Raw genomic sequence first — 21,029 nt, forward strand, 5'->3', positions numbered from 1 at the left:
TGACAACATCAGTCCTCTTCACCTGTGAAGAAATAGTCAGGTTTTTGCATTGGCCATCTCAGAAAAGGGTGGCACCTCTGGGGTCCACACAGCCCACTGCAGCTACTTTGTCTTGCTTTACTTTGCACACATCTTCGTAATACAGAAAACAAATAAGACATGAACAACTCCTTGTCCATAGAGACTTTACAACCCCATTTCTCCCCTAATACTGTAACTGCTCATAACTCTTCCTCCTCAAACACACAAAGGAAGGATTTAATCTTTAAAGAACCATTTTAATAACGTCAGACAAAAATCAAAGGATGAAACCACAGATTATGAAAACACCCGATTCCACCATCTTAATCTTTTGTTTTTCAAATCTCACCAAGGAGTTTGTGTGACTGACATCAAAGCCATAACATTCAAAAAGAAGATTCTGGCTGCTGTAGAAAGTTAGCTTTACTGACAGAGGTTGTGCATCTTTGCAAATATTAGGCACTTACAAAGATCATCAGTTTACTGGAACAAACCAGAAGTTTTATATTAATGATTAAAAGTGAATTAAAATACTTTAACTCAAAATACTCCACTTCTAGGGTGCTGGCCTATGAAAAACACGTACTCCAGGCCCATCAGGAAAAAAAAAAGAAAAAAGCAAAAAAAAAAAAGGAAAAAAAAAGAAAAAAGCCATTTTTCCATTAAAGAAAAAACGGCTCATTTTAAGACTACATTCTGCAGGCAGATTAATCAGCGGCTATGGTCCAACCAAAACAAACCAAAAAGCCTAAATTTTATGTATGTCCTTGTACTTATCAATGTACTTAAAGTCTTCAGAGATAGCAGAAGTGAAGCAGTAAATTGGCTTTCCAAAGGGGACAGATGCAGACTACAAGGTCCGTGTCCATGTTATTGCTGTTTGTATCAGCTTGCATTTGAGTGTTCTCTTCCAAAGTTGTTCTCACTGCTCCTGTAAGAAACCAGTTGAAATTTTTCCAAGGTCATTTGCATGGAAGTGAAAAAAACTGAGGTCCACTCAAGGTTGGCAGCAAATCTCTTCAGATTAAAATGATCTTGATACTAACCAAGTGATAAAATCAGCTGAAAGTGTGTAGTCTATTAGCAGCTCTGACCTACCAGTCCACATGAGTAAAAACAGCAAGCTAGCGGGACTGTGCAACCCTTTCATAGGCTCCTCTCCAGTTGCAAAACACAGTAAAAAAAAAAAAGGGTAAGAGGGTTCCTGTAATATAAGCAAGCCTACAAGGACTACATTTTTACCAGACTGATGCAAATGTTATCTTCCAGTTGAGTTCAATTTCACAGTCCAAGGCAATTTCTAAAGATACAGCTTTTATTTTTTAAGAGAATTTCAGTATTCAACTCTGGCAGATTAAAAAACCCAAACAAACAAAAAAGGGAAGTATGGTTTGAGGGAAAGGGAAGCAAAGTGGGGTGAAGATAAGGAAATACTAAAATCATTATAGATGGTTCAGCCATATGTCTCTAACAAAGAGTTGGGGAGCATAATTTTCATACTGTGTGGTTGCATTGATATTAGGTTCGTCTACAAATTCTATCTCGCATGCCTGGGTGCTGCAAGGAGAACGCTCCAGCTCCAGCACTGTTATGTTGTTTGGCGCTGATGAAACAAGTATATTCCTTGGAACAAAAAGGGTCAACTGCGGACCACGGGCCGGCCAGTAGCGACCAAGATTAAAGCCATTGATCCAAATTTGTCCCTGTTAAAAGAAAAAACAACAACATTTTAATAATTTGACAGAGATGAAATGACAAAATAGCTTTAAGCGTAACTCTTTTCACATAGTAACTGAATTTCCTCTATATTTGTTTGATGGAACACAAGGATAGAAAATCTGTTGAAGAAAATGCCCATGACAGTCAAAATGATCTAAATTCCCTCATGAGTTAAAGCCATCATTAATATTTAAAAAGGAATTGGTCACATGTTGCAGTAATTCCAAATATGACAATACTTAGGAAAATGGAATTGCAGGTTCCTGAAACTGAATTTTGCACCAAGTTTAAGACCAAAGCAAACCTGAAAATTGTATCTGCTTGAAGCCAATTGTTAAAAGGAAAAAGAACTCACAAAAGAAAAAAGCAGATTCTAATTCTGTTGTGGCTCTCTCTACAAATGTAAGACTACGCTACCTTGGTAGTCCCTTCTTGTTGCATGCTTTCATGGAAAAGCTACAGCTTGTCTAGATACATGAAACTCAGATGTCTATTATACTTGTAATAGCTTAGTCAACAAAAGAACCTGTGAAATCTCACTGCAAGAGAGTACTGTATTTTGTTGTATTTAGGTACAACCATTAAAATCTTTGGGGGTCTGCTAGCATTAATTTAAGTTTAATGAAATTGTGGGTACGGTGGCATACAAACTCCTTAAATTACTTTTTATAGTGGAGGTGGCCAGAATCCCTAGTTCAAAATGCTGTTCTAACATTATAAGTACCTTAAGTTCAAAAGATAAAACAAATCTGGGTCAAGGGGAAAAAGAAAAAAGTTAACAGTCATTTATACACCACAAAATAGACACATTGAAGTGACAAAAGTGCAGATTTTTCCAAAAATTTATAAATTGGTGAGTTGCAGAATATTTAGTAAAACTGTAAATAGACTCCTACTCAGTTGAGCTGAATCTTGGTTCATTAAGCAAGACAGAAGGGAGGATATACATATGATTTGGACAAATAATTTGCTTTTACTCCTCCTAAGTCTCCTTTCATCATATGTCAGATGAGTGCAGTGGACAAGAAAAGGGAAGGAAACAGATAACTGCGTCTGTAGTTTCCCTCTTGCTTTGGCCTTTGGAAATCAGAATATGGAGGAAAAACTAACTTATGGCATTGATGTACACTGATAAGAATAATAAAGAGTCTGAATCAGTGGAAAGTAAGGACTTCTACTGTACTTGGTGATTTCTAAAATTATCTGGGATAGCTGAAATCAGAATAATACTTTTAAAGGATTTACAGAAGCACAATTGTAATATAGTGAGTATTGCTGTTCAAGTTGTTAGAAAGGTATTTTTCTTGTGTTTTCTTTTTCAATTATTTATGAAAACAAATTCTATGAAACTTGCAAGAGAAATTTTATAATGAGTTGGTACATTTGCAAATGCAGGTGAGTTATTTTAGCTCTGTATCTGCTTCTGTGGTATAAGATCCTATCTTGCACAGTTCTGCCAAGGTGTTAACTTTGACCTCAAATTTTTTTTTTTTTTTTAAGTTAAAATCAAGTTTATCTTGCTTTGTGGCTTGTTTTTGCTATATTAAAAGGCAAGAGAAGAGCTATTTATTCAAGCTCACTTTGCTTCTGTAGTAGTTTTAGAAGAAAACAGGGCATTAATGCAACCTCCCCACACACAAGATGAATTAGTAAGTGTACCCACTAGACAGTAGCCTAACTGCTACAGAGAGTGACTGTAACTCTGTGGAAAGTTGGGAGTTTACTGTAGGAAGCAACTAGATAGAGTTCTAATGCAGGAAGTATGATCAGACAGGTCTCTGTTTCTGATCTTAATCAGTCACTGCTTGTAACTCATTTTTCCAGTAAAGCTATGAACTTAATTTCTCAATTCCAAACTGTCTGTATTAACATTGCAGTTTCTGAAGACTGCACACTCAGGAATGGGAATGCCCTACACCAGCAAATCATGACACTATACACACTACCAATAAATATGCCCTAGACAAAATAAAGGAAGGGGATCTCTATCTTCAGTAACAAGATTTCCTTTAGCAGGAATTCCACAGAAATCAAGAACAGTACTGATTCCAAATCATCTTTTCTGCTGAAGAAAAAAAAAGTCTGATAAATCTAGCCATACATTCAGGGGTATACACACTTAAAGGCATTGTGCTTCCTCAAGTGAAGGTGGAGGAAGTTTTATTAATACTGAAGGGTTTAAAACCACTGAAGGCAAGCAGACTAGAACATAGGTCATGACTGTTAATACTGCACCCTTCCTTCCAGGCTGTCTAGCATGCCATATTCCTTGTCTTACTATGCAAATACAGGACCATCATTAGAACTCTGTTTTCTTGGTAAGTGTTGTTTCCATGGTTTTCCAACTACTCGAATGGGTGGGTTTTTAACCCCTATTAAGAGTCCATCTCCACACCCTGGCATCAGCAATTTATACAGTGCCACTCAAGGAATTACAGCCCAGATAAAATGAGACCAGAGTTGAATTTACACCCTGCCCTCTGCCTTAAAGGCATTTGCTCATTGGTAAAATTATCTGGAGGCCTCTGTTTCCACACACCCAGTATCACCTCAATCTTATTACTCCTGGGTATCTTATTTAAAACTTTGGTCCAATCCATACAAAGTTTGAAGGATGAACTCAATAGCCTTACTTACAGTTTGTCTCAGATCTCTTCACCTTGACTGCTTTAGAGGGTATACAAACTATATAAAACAAGTTTCTATAGATCAGAGGAAAAGATTTCCACCAATATGTAAGAATTCTTGGACTCATTTGCCATTTCAAAGATGAGTTTGCCAACAGGCAGGTATGGTCATCTTGCTTCCTAAGCAGATTTATAATTCATGGGGTCACAGAATTTACTGCAAAAGTCTCAGATTCCAGATCCTGCACAAAGAGCTATTTTTGGACTTTATTCAGTGATTGTGTAAGACATGCATATATGCAGGAACAGGGACTAAGACTTCCTCATCCAAGCTCAGTGCCAGCAACAATAAGTGCTTGCAATGAATCACAGTCTTCTGCATACTGGGAACTACTTAACCACTACAATATTGTAGACGGATCACCAGCAACTCCTTCTCCTACTCTGTTTTAATAGCAGTAAATTAGTTGTTTCAGAAAGGAATAATTTTGCTACCTAACACTATCACAGGCACCTCCCTGAAGCCTGGACTTAAATGCTTAGGCCTCCAAGAGGCATGGCACTTCAGTGCACACATTCTGCTCTCTGTGCCTCCCACCAGTTAGCTGAGCTGGTTGTTACCCATCCTGCATGCTGGCTGTTTCAAACATGGCACTGTGAAAACATACTCTTTGCTGCTCTAGCTACACTCCAGCCCTATGAGAAGTTCCCATTAACAGAGATCTGCCCACAAACTTCTCATTGCAGTGCTCTCTGATCCATTCAGTCCAGTTACAGGTAACCTCCTCCAGAAGACAAGCAGGAGCATCTTCCATGCATTGGATCTGTACCTATAGGCACAACACCAGCAGTTTTGTCTGTCCAACACTCTCTATGCTTTGCAACATGATCCATAGCTCCTCACACAGCAACGCAACTATAGTTACTTTTAATCCTTAGTTACTTTTAATCAATTGTTATAACCAGGAAAGTGTCCTGTAGCATCTCACTTTCTCCAAAATAAAAAATTGTTTAATCTCAAAGTATGTATTTACTCCCTCCCTTCTAAATAGCCTGACAGTTCATCTTTCTCACTGTTGAAAAACTAGGTTTGTTCTTTTTTGTGATGCTCCACTTTCTAGATCAATACCATGTATCTTTTGAATATGTTTCCCATTTCTTAATGGTTTATCTCCAGATTTAAAGCAAGGAATCCAGTTCCTAGTTGTTTAAATATATTTGAGACATCCCACCACTACAACCAACTTCTATCCCTCCCTCCAAAAAGTTGTTTCTGCTCCACATCTCGAGACAAAAACCCCACAACTAAATGCAGCATTTTTAAATAGCCTGACAGTTCATCTTTCTCACTGTTGAAAAACTAGGTTTGTTCTTTTTTGTGATGCTCCACTTTCTAGATCAATACCATGTATCTTTTGAATATGTTTCCCATTTCTTAATGGTTTATCTCCAGATTTAAAGCAAGGAATCCAGTTCCTAGTTGTTTAAATATATTTGAGACATCCCACCACTACAACCAACTTCTACCCATCCAAGAGACGTGGACTTTGATTACCATAGAAGTTTCAGTAGTTTTTTGAGTGGATTTCAAGTTTTTACAGCAAAAAGTTGTACCTTTGTCCAGCTAGGAAACTTGACATAGGTGTCTTGAGGCAAGTCGGGAATCCCTCCAGGAATTGAAAGTCTACCAGTGTAAAAAGTAGGTGCTTCGTAACTCAGTGGATTGCCAACAGATCTCTTTGGTTGATCAAGGTGGCCATGAATGTCATGGTTCACTGCTCCATCTATGTTTAGAGGATAGATTTCCCATTCAACAAGTACATCTTGATCGAGAGTTAAATTTGAAACTAGACCCTGGGGTGGGGAACAACAGAAAAATAAAACATTAGCTTCATGTTATCGAAGTTATTTGGCTGCAACTATGAATCCATCAGGAATAAAAACTGAATCGAAGTACATGCAACAGCTGCCAATCTGTGTATGAAAAAAACAAGCATCTGGTCTTCACCAAGTTATAAACTTTGCTTAAGGATAAAGGGTTTCATTTATTCTCTGTGAAAGATCTGCTCCTCTTCCAGGTTTTGAGCTTTCACTGATGCTCAAGGGTTTTTTTCTAAATTTTTTTCCCCGTAACTGCGAAAATTTCTGTTTTGCTTTAACATTAACATGATTCCAAAACCCGGGGCTTAATATAAAGTGGAAAAAGCATTAAATAGTGTAAGTCAGAGATACCATCAAGAGATTTGGTAACACTGAGTCACTAACCTGCATAATAGCACAGAAAGCAGCATTTACTTCCTACAAACCTTCTACCAGCTAACACACAGTATCACAAAATCAAGGCACGTGCTTTATGACCCTGATTCAGTGAAATTTTCAAGCTTACAGTCAGCTTCAGGCCCACAGAGTCCTGTTTTATTTCTATGGAACCATGTGTGCAGCACACCAAGGTACTCGCACAATGAATGCAAAAGCATTCATCCATATAACTGCTTGAATAGACCCTGCATAGAAGCTGTTTTTCAGTGCAACTTAACTTGGTGTTGCAAACACCGCATGTCAAACAGGAACAAGAAAAACCGCATTTTCTATGGCCTTAAGAGGGCTGATACTATGTTGTGTGTCTGTTCTGATGTCTAATAAGCATTGCACTGACTCTACAAGCCTCACCATCAGTACAAGCACTAATTGGTTTTCTCTTCCTTTACCTAGATGCCCACTTTACAGAACAGGAACTTATTTTTCTTATATCAAAATAAAATGTCTGCACAGAGTTAAGTGGCAAAACTTTTCTATACAACCTAGACTTTAGTCTGTCTAGCAATCAACTGAAGTAATGCAACGTGTGGATGTGGCGCTTCAGGACATGGTTTAGGGGACATGGTGGTGCTGGATTAATGGTTGGACTTGATGATCTTGAAGGTCCTTTCCAACCTTAGTGATTCTGTGATAACCTTAGCCCAAACTTTCTAACCTGCCTCCCTAAGACCATCTTCAGGCACTGCAAACAGTGTGATTTTTCTAATGAGGTGAAGTGCCTACTAAGCATTCTTACTTTGGTCTGCATAAGAATTCATATTCAACAGTCCAGACATGGATATAAATTTTCCAAGTAAAACAAAGATATAGGTGGCAGTGAGCATGTGAAAAAATATAGAAAAGACAGAAACCACACTCCTCCTTCGTGTCCTTCAGCAGCAAGATTTAGATCAGCAGGGTGTTTTAAAACCAAAATCCTTCTAAGATTTGTTTCCAAAAGCTAGATGCCTATTTCCATTTCAAGCTTAAAAAAAGTGACTAAAAAAACCAGCTGAACAAAACCCAGAAAAGCTATCCTATTTGCTTAGAAACGTGAGGCTTCAAAGTTCACCTCTTCCCCTAAAGTTATTTTTGGAAGCACAAAATATCTAAAACCCAAGCTATAATTATCCCCAGTTTTCAAAATCAACACAAAGAACAGTGTGAGGGAAGGATTCTATGGGAAGAAGCAACGCATGTATTCCAAAGCTATCCGAGAAAGGCTGCCTCTTCTACACAGGATTCTGCTTTCGAAGGATTATTCTTACAATGTACATGTCTACTAAACTTGCTTTCACTCAAACTTTTAAAAGGTTGAAACCTGGGTATCAGTGTGAATTTCAGCTCAACCACAGCAACAACTGAGCACCCCCTATCCATCTTTTGACATTCAGATACAGGCAAGGTACCTTGAAGTGACAGTATGAACAGAGTTGGTATTACTGCTACCCACTGAATTTATATGCCACAAGCACAGAAAAGCCTCAGTTGCCGATGCTTTTAATTCAGAGGCTTTCATACATCCTAAATGTTCCCACACAAATTTAGTTTGTTCTGATTAGAATTTAAAGAACTGCATACTTTCCAAAATGTAAGGCAGGGAAAATTGCTTTTCGATATGGTGAAAGCCTGTAGGCTACCAGCTTAGCAAATGCTGACAGTTAGATTGTTTTGCCTTGACTAGAGTCTTAGCATAATTGGAGATACACCTAGAAATCCTCACCACTAGACACTTAAGAATAAGACAACTGGTCAATTAGACTCATTTAAACCAAGTCTCAGCTTCAGTTCTTCTATGCTGCTTAACCATAACCAATATATCCTTCTTCAACAATGCAAACAGGCCCATCCTACTCACAGAAAAAAAACCATAAGTTTGAGAACAGGAGTTTCTGCCTCCTGGTGATCTTGCAGGTCTCTTCCCAGTCTATGTTTTATGACTGAACTAGATTCTCTAACAGGCCCAAACTTGACCAGAGTTTGTGGTTTCATCAACTAGGCTGGTCAAGATGCATCCTGTCCTGGTTTCAGCTGGGATAGAGTTAATTTTCTTCACAGAAAGCTAGTATAAGGCTATGTTTTAGATTTGGGATGAAACTAATGTTGGTAACATACTGATGTCTTCAGTTGTTGCTAAGCAGTCAAGGACTGCTCAGCTTCTCATGCTGGCTGCCCAGCGAGTAGGCTAGGGGTGCACAAGAAGCTGGGAGGGGACACAGCTGGGACAGTTGACCACGGCTGACCAAAGGGATATCCCACGACATGTGATGTCATGCTCAGCAATATAAGCTGGGGGAAGAAGGAAGGGGTACACATTTGGAGTTACGGCATTTTGTCTTCCCAAGTAAACGTTAGGTGTGATAAAGCCCTGCTTTCCTGGAGATAGCTGAACACCTGCCTGCCCATGGGGAGTGGTGAATGAATTCCTTGCTTTGCTTTTGTTTTAGCTATTAAACTGCACTTATCTCAACCCATGAGTTTTCTCACTTCTGCTCTTCTGATTCTCTCCCCCATCCCACCAGGGGAGGGTGAGCAAGCGGCTGTGTGGTGCTTAGTTGCCAGCTGGGGTTAAACCACAACACATCCACACTTGGGTTTACTTTTTTTCCCTACTTATAACCTTAAAAATCCTACTTCCTCACAGCATATGTGCCTCTGCTTGACAACTAAATGGTACGGTTCAGGCACACATCTTTCCTGTGCTGTTTATCTTTCTCCTGCTCTTGCATCCAAACTAACCAAGAAACACTTTGGACAAGTCTTAATTCTGCTCCGAGACACCTACCACAGAAAGAATTTAGATTGAGAGGAAACAGAAGCTTCTAATTTGCCTGGCATCACCCTAGCACCAAAAGGCACCACAATCACCAGTCAGCTATAAACCTGGAGAGTCATTAAACATTTGACAAACTTTCTGAAAGAACACCACCAAATCAGTTTAGGCCAAGTCAAAACTAGCGGTTTGGGGGCTGCAAAGCTCTTCTTAATTGTAAAGCTTTGTAATTACTCATTACTACTTGTGGCCTAGTAATATCAAAAAAACCAAAAAAATAGCGTGCTGTGGCACTGAACACAGCAAAAACACAACAAAAGACTGGCCTCTACAATACTCCTCTCTTTAGCAAATATCACACAGCACTGGGGGATTCCATTAAGTCTAAAACTAGAAACGTTTCCTTTTTGCCCCTGCCTTTCCTAGTGTTGCATTAGTGGCACCTCCACTACATTGGGTTTAGATGGTAAGGTTTTGGTAGCAGGGAGGCTGCAGGGGTGGCTTCTGTCAGAAGATGCCAGAAGCTGCCCCCATGTTGGACAAAGTCAGTTCCAGCCAGCTCCAAAATGGACACACTGCCGGCCAAAGCTGAGCCCACCAGTGATGCTGGTAGTGCCTCTGTGATAATGTGTTTAAGAAAGGGTAAAAAAAGCCCCAATATACAACCTGTGTGGCAGCTGTGAGAGGAATGAGAAAAACGGGAGCGAAACAGTTCTGTAGACACCAAGGTTAGTGAAGGAGGGAGAGGAGGTGCTCCAGGCATTAGAGCAGAGATTCCCCTGCAACCCATAGTGACACAGGTTGTCCCCTCACAGCCCATGGCAGACCACAGTGGAGCAGATATCCACCCTGCAGTTTGTGGAGGACCCCACACCAGAGCAGGTGGATGTGCCCTGAACAAAGCTGGAGCCTGTGGAGAGCCTGTGCTGGAGCAGGCTCCTGGCAGGACTTGCAGTGAGGAGCCCACACTGCAGCAGGTTTGCTGGCAGGACTTGTGATCCCGTGGGGGACCCATGCTGGAGCAGTCCATTCCTGAAGGACTGCACCCTGTGGAAAGGACCCATGCTGGAGCAGTTCTTGAAGAACTGCAGCCCATAGAAAGGACCGACATTGCAGAAGTTCATGAAGGACTGCAACCCGTGGGTGGGACCCCACACTGGAGCAGGGGAAGAGTGCAAGGAGGAAGGAGCAGCTGAGATGAAGCGTTATCAACTGACCACATCCCCTATTCCCCGTCCCGCTGTGCTGCTTGGGGGGAAGAGGTAGAAGAATCAGGAGTGATGTTGAGCCTGAGAGAAGGGAGGGGTGGGGGAAAGGTATTTTTAAGATTTATTCTTATTTCTCATTATGCTACTCTGTTTAACTGGCAACAAATTGATCTCCCCAAGCTGAGTCTCATTTGCCTGTGACAGTAATTGCTACGTGATCTCCCGGTCCTTATCTTGACTCACGAACCCTTCATCATATTTTCTCTCCCCTGTCCTTCAACAGGAGGGGAGTGATAGAGTAGCTTGGTGGGTACCTGGTGGCCAGCCAAGGTCAACCCACCACAGCCACTCACGTGGGGAGGTGACAGTTCCAAAGTGTAGCACAGACCCAGAAGCATTCGGAAGCTTTCTGATAATTATCTCTAACACCTGATCAGTCCAAATCTGAACTGGCAATTTTGCATGGTAAAGTGCTTGTGAGACAGCCTTTCCTAGCCACACTGAAAATACTGCAAGGGTACGCTGCTGACAAATGAAGTGGGACATGGAGCGAGATACAAAAAAGTATATAAAAAAGCATATAAATACGCACACATACATACACACACAAATACAACCCCAGGATTCACAAGCCTCAAAGTACAACCAAGATCTAGACTGGTTTCCATCTCATTCTTGGAGTTTATCCAAACAATTTTGCACATTTTAAAATGTTAGCTACAGGCTCAACATAACCTGAAAGTCTTGTGGGTGACACTTTGGCTGACAACATAAGTGAGCCAACAAAAAAAAAATGTGAAAGATGTCTGTCAGTTTTTAATTCCACCTTGATTTCAGTGACTGGAAAAACTCAAATGAAAACTACCTCAAAATAAAACTACTTGCTAAAGTTACAGCTGTGTAATCCTGATCTTTTTGCTCTTTCTAACCCACTACTTTCTTTTTAACCTGTGGAAAAGAGGAAGAGCCACCACAATTCAGTAATTCAATTGATTTTACTTACTTTAAAGTCATTATTGTATCTACCGAAGTTGACTCGGCCCATATTCTCTACCAAGACGTCCAGATTTGCTCCAGCCTTCCCAGTTATATTTATCGTAAGCGATTTGTCCCTTTCAAGGACACCTTGAGGAACCTGTATGAATTACATCAAGAGGAAGAAAACAATAACCACTGAAAACCAACAAACTCCTGTTATTTGTCTCCTCAACTTACATGAAAAAAGGAAAGAGGACAAAAGAAACAAAGTTTTAAAAAAAACTTCCTTTCCTCCTCTTGCATGCAAGCATACACACAAAAAGCTGCTATGTCAATTGCAGTACATGAGCTGGATGTGCTACTAGGCAGTGTCTAACCGACACCATCTCTCTCCCTAGCTTATTTCAACTGACTCAGTCAGCTGTTAGAATCCTAGTGGGTTTTGATGCACCTGATTCACAAAAAGCAAGCTCTCAAATTTAGTCTAGTGACTGAAACAATTTTGGCAATATCAGTGATTAAAAGGGGCTTCATCTTCCAATTAAGCTTGCATCAATATTTAGTTTTATTTATTCCCATTCCCACAACATAAGGAAAGAAGAGCTTTACCTGGGCACAAAAGTGATGAGACTCAGCACAGGTCAAAGATTAATTAAAAAAATAGGCTATCAGAATCTGTGAATTGTTATTAATTTTCATTAAGCAGAAAAAAACCCTTCTTAAGGGAAGAAAGATAAAGTTCACATCCTGTACAATAAACTATTTAAAAAAAAAAAAACAAACCCTTGTGGTCAGAAGCCAGTTTCATGAGGTAAGACATAGGCTCAGGCTTCCACTTCCCCCCACCCTCAAAAGAAAAAAAAAAAGGGAAGAATAAAAAAAAAAAAAGAGAAATCTATGGAAACACTGTAGAAAGCCACCAAGCATATATAACATTAATGTGTTTCATATACCTGCAAGTAAACCCTTCTTCTAGGTCCCCCCCCCCTTTAAGTCATGAATCTGTATCAACATTCAAATAGAAACAATTACATTTTCCTTAGAAATAAGTCAGTCATATTTTCTGAAATATGAACATGAACATTTAGTATGAATCAGCTGTATACTTCCTTACTTCCTTCATCTAATTAAATAAGATTATCTAATAAAGTTGTTTTGGTAAGCTGGAGAAAGGAGAAAAAAAAAAGCCTGCCTGTATCCATGACTGTCATGAAGGCCACTCATGGCAGAAATGAATACCAGCAAATAATGTTTACCCCATCAACAGAGACATAGGCGCGATCATGGACTCCGTTTAAAGGTGAAGACAGTTGTGTTGGCTCCGTACAGTTTTTTGGAAGTGCAGTTCTGTACAGTACAAACCCAAAATACTGAGAAAAGAAAAGAAAGGAAAAACCCTCAGATTAATGAACCAAGTCATTCCGTAGCTTCAGTTCAGGTCATGAATTAGAAATATCCCACATTCCTGCCTACACGCTCAGATTGAAACGTTAACTTTCATTCACTTCAGATAGCATCTATCACAGATACCAGCTTCAGATTAGAGTTCACTTTGACCTTTAAGTAATGGGTGTATATTCCACAGAGTTTCCATTTTTAAATGTTTCATCAGAACACTTACATAACTTTAAAAGACAAGGGTCTTGGCTATGAAGGTATTTCCTCAATAAAAACAAAGCAGTTAATGACCTACAGTATTATTTCTTCATTAAAATCAATGACAAGATAACTGGAAAATCCCTTCATAACTGAGTTTATAGAACTTGAAAGTTCACTTGTCACCCAGTGCCCATAAATTGATATATTCATCGAGTTGATACGATCCATTTTAAAAAATACCTGATATATATAAGGAACATTTTGGAATATTTTTCACTATTTTTCACTAAATTCCCCATCAGAAAAGGAAAAAAAAAAGTCACAGTCATTAGATTTATTCTCACCACAAAGTGAAACACAAATCAATAAAAAAAAATCAAAAAATGCATCGTCTCTTTCACTCAGTAGCCACAAAACCATTTATCTTCTAGACTTGGATTAGAACATAACCCTGGCAGGAAGAAGTGAGAGTAAACCATTTCCATTCTGTTATAATTATTATATTTGCATTACATTTGCAACAAGGTGCTCAGAAAAGGAGGAGAGGCAAGGGAGGGAAAGAAAAAAAAAAGTAATTCAAGTATGCTAGGAAGGTCTGCTGGCTGCCCTCTTCTCTCAGGAGTTTTCCTAAGCTGAGTATTAAGGGCGGGGAAGGCCAGAAGACGAGCGAGAAAAGCCCACTAGAAATTACATCCAGCCACAACTACCTGCAGCTTCTCTCATACCTCTGTTTTAGCGGCTTGGAAAGGAAAAATCTGAGCTTTGAGCCCCAACTTGACTAATGCCATACCCCAGGCATCTGTTGAACTGCTCCCCCCTCTTCTCCCTCCCTAACTCTGACCAGCATCACATTCTCTCGAGTAGTTTATTTTAGCTGCAGGCAATTAGCACCCATGCTCCAGTCTCTGCCAAATTTGGCACAGAAGCGATCAAGGAGCCGTGTAACCTCAATGGAAAGACAGAGTCCCTCAGCAGCAAGGGAAAGATCTGACTGTGAGGGAAGATATGGGAAGTCACCAAAATCTCCTCCAAACAGAGGAGAGTGGGAGTCAGCAGAAGCCACAGGAGAATGCAGAGAGGTATTTTTCCTATCTCAGCCAGTGGGGTGAATGACCTTGGAAGTGGGCTGCAACAGCTCCAAGAGGTTGCTCCTAAAGGTTTCTCTCATTGCATTCTCTTGCCTCACCATACATGTAGTAAAAGAAAAAGGACTACAAATAAGTAGGAGGCCCACAGAAGTGTCAAATAGATTGCATTCCCCAACCTCCAGGCCTCCTGACTTGTATGAGGAAGCAGTGTCTCAGCCACTGTGCTCACTCTACTAACAGGTGGGGATAAGGAAAATTAGCAGTGAAGAAAAAGATGGATAAAAAAAGTCTCTTACGAACTTGAAAATCACTACTTCAAAGAGGAGAGAGATAAAGATGAAAGCTTGGACAGCATAGATACTACATTCATGGAAAGAGGAAAACCTTGGGTGCAAAACAGGAGCACTATCAAATATGGATATGTCTCCAAGGCAAAAATCCTGGACATCTCTATAATACTATTACTTCTGTGCTAAGTTGTAAGACACTGGACATAAGAAGAGTAATACCACAGAGGGTTGTTCAAATAAACTTTACAAAATTACTGCGAAGGGCCTACTGAAGGAATCCTCACCTGCTTTAACTCAACAAAGGTTAACGGGTAAGTGCTTTTCACTGGTCCAGCAGCTGACAGCCTGTCAAGAACCTCCACCACAGTGCCCACCTGCAGCATAGAAAAAGCAGATATATGAAGGTCAATAAATTTCAATCCAAACATAACAGCTTGCATATTCAGCCACCTAGCTGCATCTGTCCAGAAAGCAAAGAAATCTTAAGCCTTTACATCATCCTTACAGACACATTAATAATACAATACAGAAAACTGATGAATCTTGAAAGAAACATGCTACATGTGGAGCAATATTTTAAAAATCCAGATGTTCTAAATTTGCTATGCATTCATAAAAGTGACCCTTTATTATTTAATGAGAACTAACCCAGGAGTTTCTCACAGAAGTTCTATAAACAAACACAACTGCTCTGGATAATTAATATGAAACAATTATATTATCTAAACTTTACTGAAATATACTTACAATCAAGCTAGGAAAAATGCCACTGATCTCCAGTGAATCACTCTGAGCTAAGTAGGGAAACAATTTGGTTCCGTCAAGAGTTATCCAAGATTAATTTACCCTATTTAGTATAAGGCTGTAATTCAGTGTCACATATAAGTAGCTGGACTGATTTCAGTGAGGCTTGGAACAAGGTTTAGGCTAGTCACATGTGGTATCTTGCTGAGTAAGGACTTACATGTGTACAATTAAATTGCCTTTTGTTGCCATCTACAATTTCCTTTTGCAATTATAGAGTTTTCAACTCATCTACAATATTCTCTCAAAGTCCACTATCAATTTTATGTTAGTGAAGATGCACATGATATGCCTAGTGTCTTACAAGCTCAAAAAATCAATTCCATTCATATTTTTCATGCAAGTGTATTTCACCAGAAATATTGTCACTCTTCAATGGTAATTACACATCAGACATTCAAAATATTTCTTAAATGCAGATTTACTTTCAAATGCTTGAGGAAAAAACATAAAAACTATTAGGCATTTAAAATAATGTAAAACTGTATACTGTAAGAGCATTTACAGCAATACAAACTTCTGAGGTTACTTCAGTAACAGCAGTATTGAATTTTGCAACGCATACATGAAAGTCAGCAGTGCTGAAATATTAAATTATATATTAAAACATACATAACTGTGCAAAATGCTGTATGTGACAAATCAGCATGAATCATCTACATACACACAATTATTTCTTCAGTATAGTACTGGTTTTAGTTGGGATAGAGTTAAATTTCTTCATAGTAGCTTGTATGAGGCTATGTTTTGGTAAAAACAATGTTGCTAACACAGGGATGTTTTAGTTACTGCTGAGCAGTGCTTACACAGAGTCAAGGTCTTTTCTGCTTCTCGGACTGCCCCGCCAGCGAGGAGGCTGGGGGTGCACAAGAAGCTGGGAGGGGACACAGCTGACCCCATCTGACCAAAGGGATATTCCATACCATATGATGTCATGATCAGCAATAAATGAGTGACCAAGCACTCCTCAGGGCCCTCCAAGCGGTGACTAGAAACCACCACCTGCTCACATGCCTGCACAGCCACGCAGACACATTGTAGGCACTAAGACTCATTTACTTCCCTGTGAAAAGCATGCTCCCCACATCCTGGGTCTTAAGCCCCTAAACCCTGTCATCTTGCTCACATTTCTTGAGCTCATCTCTTGCTGTTCTACCTTTGCCTGCTCTCATTCCTCATCTTCAACACTACTCTTTTGCATCTATGCAATAAGATTTTTCCCCTCATTGCCTCGTTGTCCCTGTCCTGTCTTCTGTTCTTCTGTAGCAAAGTCAGTGTCCCCAGCATCTTTTATTAAATTTTTTCCCACCCAGGAGAATTCTTTAAAATAATTCAGAAGCTCAAAATGAACAACTGCCTGATCAGGAAAAAGCAGGGGTTTCTTTTTTTTTTTTTTAATTTCTTTTCCCTCCCCAACTAGCCTGGGGCAACCTATTTGCAAACACGCAAAAACCAGCGAATATGACAGGCAGCACTGCTAAGAGCAAAGATGCCTTTTCCTCAAGTTTAGGTCCTGAGTAGCTGATCAGGTACTTAAAGACTGAATTGTCAGAGGGTACCTTGTGGAAAAAAAAAAATAGAGAACAGCCTGCTCTGGTTACATGTACCTCTATACCATATGACTCCTGAAAATACTCTGGAGTCTCCTTTCCCTCTTCCTTTCTGCAAAAGTGTCAAGGGACTTGGTTCACTGCAGTAGATTCAATACTCTGCATAACAGACTGACTGCTGGACCTCAGCTGCACAGTGAAGCTTCACACAGTGCCTGTTTTAGCACTGTCACTGCAAACAATATAGCTGGGAAGTTCACTATTATAAAGCTAAGTCCCATCATTTAGAACACCCCCTCTCTGATATTCACCCAAATACATTCAGGCTTCTCCATACAACAAGGCGCACTGGACCTGGTCCCAGCAGGGGCTAGAATGCATCATGGAGTTGGGAGGATGTCTTTGGCTGGGATGGTACAAACCCTCTGTGATATGAGGCTCACCCTGTGTTGCAGGGTAACCAGAGGAATAAACTGCCGCTGAAGTTCACAGTGGGTTCAGAGAGTAAAAAGCAGCCTTCTTCCCAGAAAATAGTTCTAGAGACTTTCAGTGCAGATGGCAGTATATGTATAGGCAGTGACAGGAACTGGCAGTTTAGCCATGCCATCTGGATTCCTAAAACTGCTGGGTGGAAGTTTGCTCCTCTCAAAAAGGCAGGAAGTATAGAAGGTGAAAAGGTGCGGGAACAGGGCTCCCACTGTGCTGGCCAAGTCAAAGCTGCAATATTTGAGCAAGTTTAGTCATCTGACTCCTCCTTGCAAGAGAGGTGTCTGGGCCAGGCACCCGGCAGCATTCATTTCTTGAAGGCATGAAAGAGAAAGTTCTAGTGAAGTTGAACAGCCTATCTGAGAGCCAGGAACCATGAGAAGATGGGAGAGTGAAAATCTGATTGCTAGGCTCCCAAAGGCTGGCAACCTATGACAGCAGCAGACATGGTGGGTGTACTGATAACGGTATATAATTAGTCACTACCAAATATAAGCCAGTTCAGTGTAACCTCATCTGGCAACTCCTGCCCTAAAAGATCTTGAAGATACTCAACGGTTGTTGAAAATGATATAGATCTGTTTCAACTTCACTGGTGAATCACTTTTATACAAAAAGTATTTCTGCCCACCACTTGAGTGGGATGAATTGAAAATGCCTGCAAAGCCTCATCACTACCAAATTTTGCAATGCTTCAGCTGCAGCGCATAACAGATCAGATACACTGTTGATTGGAAAGGTGGCTGCCAAATTAAAAGTGCAAAGTATAAAATCAAAGCATTATGAATTACAGTATCCAGTACACCAGCTGCAGTAATCCCTTACCTCAACTTGTCTGTGCCCAGCATAATGAATATAGCCAAGTTCACACCTGTTGTCTCTTCCATCCATCCTTAAACTATCATCTACACTCACTGCAGGAACCTAGGTCACAACCATATTTCACAGAAAATTGTCACTGGTCCTGAAATGATGGTGCTATAGACAAAATCCAGCTACTCACAGGCTGACCAGTTATACCAGTGTTGTCAGACAGGATACAGCAAGGCTGGGTTCTGCATGCTTTTCCCTTGGCAGGAAACTAATTTAATTTCTGTCATCAGCTACAGATTTTCACAAATCTTCTAAGAAACTTTATCAATACGACTTTCAAATTTATTGAAAATGTTCCATATTCAAAATTTAAACGCCTAGAAGCATTTAAAAGACATGTATATCCTACCTGCTGCTTCTACTTCAGAGGCATCACCAGCTACAAAACCACTCCTTGCTCATAGATCTCATGTTAGCATTCCCCCAGCTACATTACTCATACATGACATATCTTAGACAACTATGTTTCTGTTGTGTTAATAATATATTTGTTTCAGTTGAGTAAAACTTCAGGAACATACTGCATATTGTAAAAATTATCTTTTTATATCCAGATAACATACATTTTCTAATTTTCCACCATGGGCGTGATTCCTAACTCCCAAGCTCTGCTCCCTCCTTCTTAAAAGTTTACTTTATTTTGTATGATATGTAGAGACTGCCATGACATCCTCATGAACATTTTTTGCAAGAAGCAAACATACAGCGTTACAGAAAGATACACAGAGTATTAGAGATGTTAATTTACCTTCCGCAAGCGAACCTTCCCGTATGCACATTTGGGTGTTGTCGGAGGGATAAGACCTTCTGGTAACTGCTTATACTAGAAAGGGAAGGAGGGAAAAAAACCACATGAAACAAATACAGACATGCTTTAACTGAATTCTCACTTTTCACTTTACAACTTACAAAAGTAGAACTCTGGCTAAAAGCAGATAATCGCACTGTGATAAAGGATTAAAGCTGGATGTAGTCTCAGACAGTTTTTAAAAAAAAAAACCACACATCTGACTTGATCACATGTGATAGAAAATTTTTAATAACTATTCAACTCGAGGTAACAATAAAAAGCATAGCAAATAAACGAGCTGCCAAAGAATCACAGTGCCCTTGGAGCCCTCCTGTGGCTAGAGCTTGCATTACTGTCTTCTACAACCCTCCTGCAGTCGTCTCGCCAGTCCATGGGAGCTTGAGTTAACATTTCCAAGTCTGTAGGGCAGTATCTCCACATGACCCTTCCTTAGCAGCACTTTCATATGGGAATTGTTAGTCTCTTGTGCCTTTCCTTTCAGTGTCACTACACTCCACCACCACCTGCTAATCCATTACTGCCTGGGATGGTTTCTCTGAGAAGCAGGCCTTGAGACCACAGCCTCCTCCATAGCTCCATGAACCCTTGAGGTCCCATTGTTAGCTTCCCTCTGGTCCTGGTCTAGACAACTGCCCAATCACAGGGGAACATGACAAGGAAACAGTCTGACTGCCAGGCTATTTCTGTTTACTTCTTGCCCTATATCTCTAGGAAGAATCACCTGAGATCAGAGAGAAGGGGTGAAGGGTGTCCACCACTTTCTTGGACACTTTTGAGGAGTGGCAAGTCTAGACAGTGGCTTTCTGCTCCATACCCTAACCTCCTGCTTTCTGATCCTACAACCTTCTTTTCTCTTTGCCATCTTTCCCTTCTCCCTTTTCTGACATTACTCATCTCCTGCAACATCCACTCTTCCCATCGGTTCTTTCATTTACTGAACATGGCCCTGTCTCCACGTTGTAGAGAAAAAAAACTTCTGCAGATGAGATACCCATGTGAATAAGCAATCTAAGCCTACATTTTAATACACATGCACATATGACTGCCCTTGTGAAGGCTATCAACCTGCACATTTGGTGACTTCCGAGTGCTCACTTTGGCACCTCCTAGGGGTTTTTTTATAACCAGTTCGGTGAGGGGCTGAAAGGCCATTTTTCTTCAAGGATTTTACTTCGATTTCAGCTTGAAAATTTTAGCACAAGGCATGATTTGCTGGGCTTACACATGGTGTATCCACCATAAAACTCATGCTCACCTCTGCACCAAGACATGTGGGTTTGGTTTTTTTTGTGGTTTTTTTTTGTTTGTTGGTTGGGGTTTTTTTGGTTTTTTGTTTTTGTTTTTTTTAGGTGGTCTATTTCTTTTAACACAGTAGTATAACTCTCAATGCCCTCCTGTCAAATCTCAACTATGGACTGATGAAAGCCTGATTTATATTTCCGGTAACAAGTTCATTTCTTCCTTTCTGTATCTGAAAATAATCAAGATATTCAGGCTTAAAGAAAAACTATATTCACCCAAGAGAAGTAGTCAAAAGTAGGAAATTTCAGCCCAAATCGTAAAAATTAGAGAATGCTGTCAGCAATTGAAAGAAGCTGTAGACTGAAGCCCCTCTTATTACATTTATTAACTGAAGGGAACAGTAAAGGAAGATTATAATGTGTTAGCCTTGTAGCACAGCTAACATGTTGAAGACAGTCATTAGTTACTGGCAACTTAATTTTCTTACATCAGCTCCACCTCAAACTGCAACTGAGTAGATAGACTGTTACGGGTTTAAGTCCCACAGCACAGACAAGAAAACTTCACTGAGATCCTATGGATATGGAAGGTAAGAGATAAACAAACCACACCAAAAAAAGCTGTACCATGACCCAACACACCTTAGGTTATACTGAACACTT

General features: G+C 40.0%; 1 protein-coding gene across 1 annotated transcript in view; it reads right to left on the bottom strand.

The window, feature by feature from the left end:
- Positions 1-1,463: 1,463 nt before the first annotated feature.
- Positions 1,464-21,029, bottom strand: part of GLB1 (galactosidase, beta 1) — a 35,114-nt gene continuing 15,548 nt past the window's right edge. Inside the window, exons 11-16 of the mRNA XM_010283938.1 lie at positions 19,063-19,137; positions 14,886-14,975; positions 12,881-12,994; positions 11,650-11,781; positions 5,982-6,221; positions 1,464-1,724 (exon numbers count right to left, since the gene is read on the bottom strand). Of these exons, the coding sequence (XP_010282240.1) occupies positions 1,464-1,724; positions 5,982-6,221; positions 11,650-11,781; positions 12,881-12,994; positions 14,886-14,975; positions 19,063-19,137 (912 nt within the window). The remainder of the gene's footprint in view (positions 1,725-5,981; positions 6,222-11,649; positions 11,782-12,880; positions 12,995-14,885; positions 14,976-19,062; positions 19,138-21,029) is intronic.

This window comes from Phaethon lepturus, unplaced genomic scaffold (genome assembly GCF_000687285.1).
Source record: "Phaethon lepturus isolate BGI_N335 unplaced genomic scaffold, ASM68728v1 scaffold1213, whole genome shotgun sequence".
In the NCBI taxonomy this organism is placed as follows: domain Eukaryota; kingdom Metazoa; phylum Chordata; class Aves; order Phaethontiformes; family Phaethontidae; genus Phaethon; species Phaethon lepturus.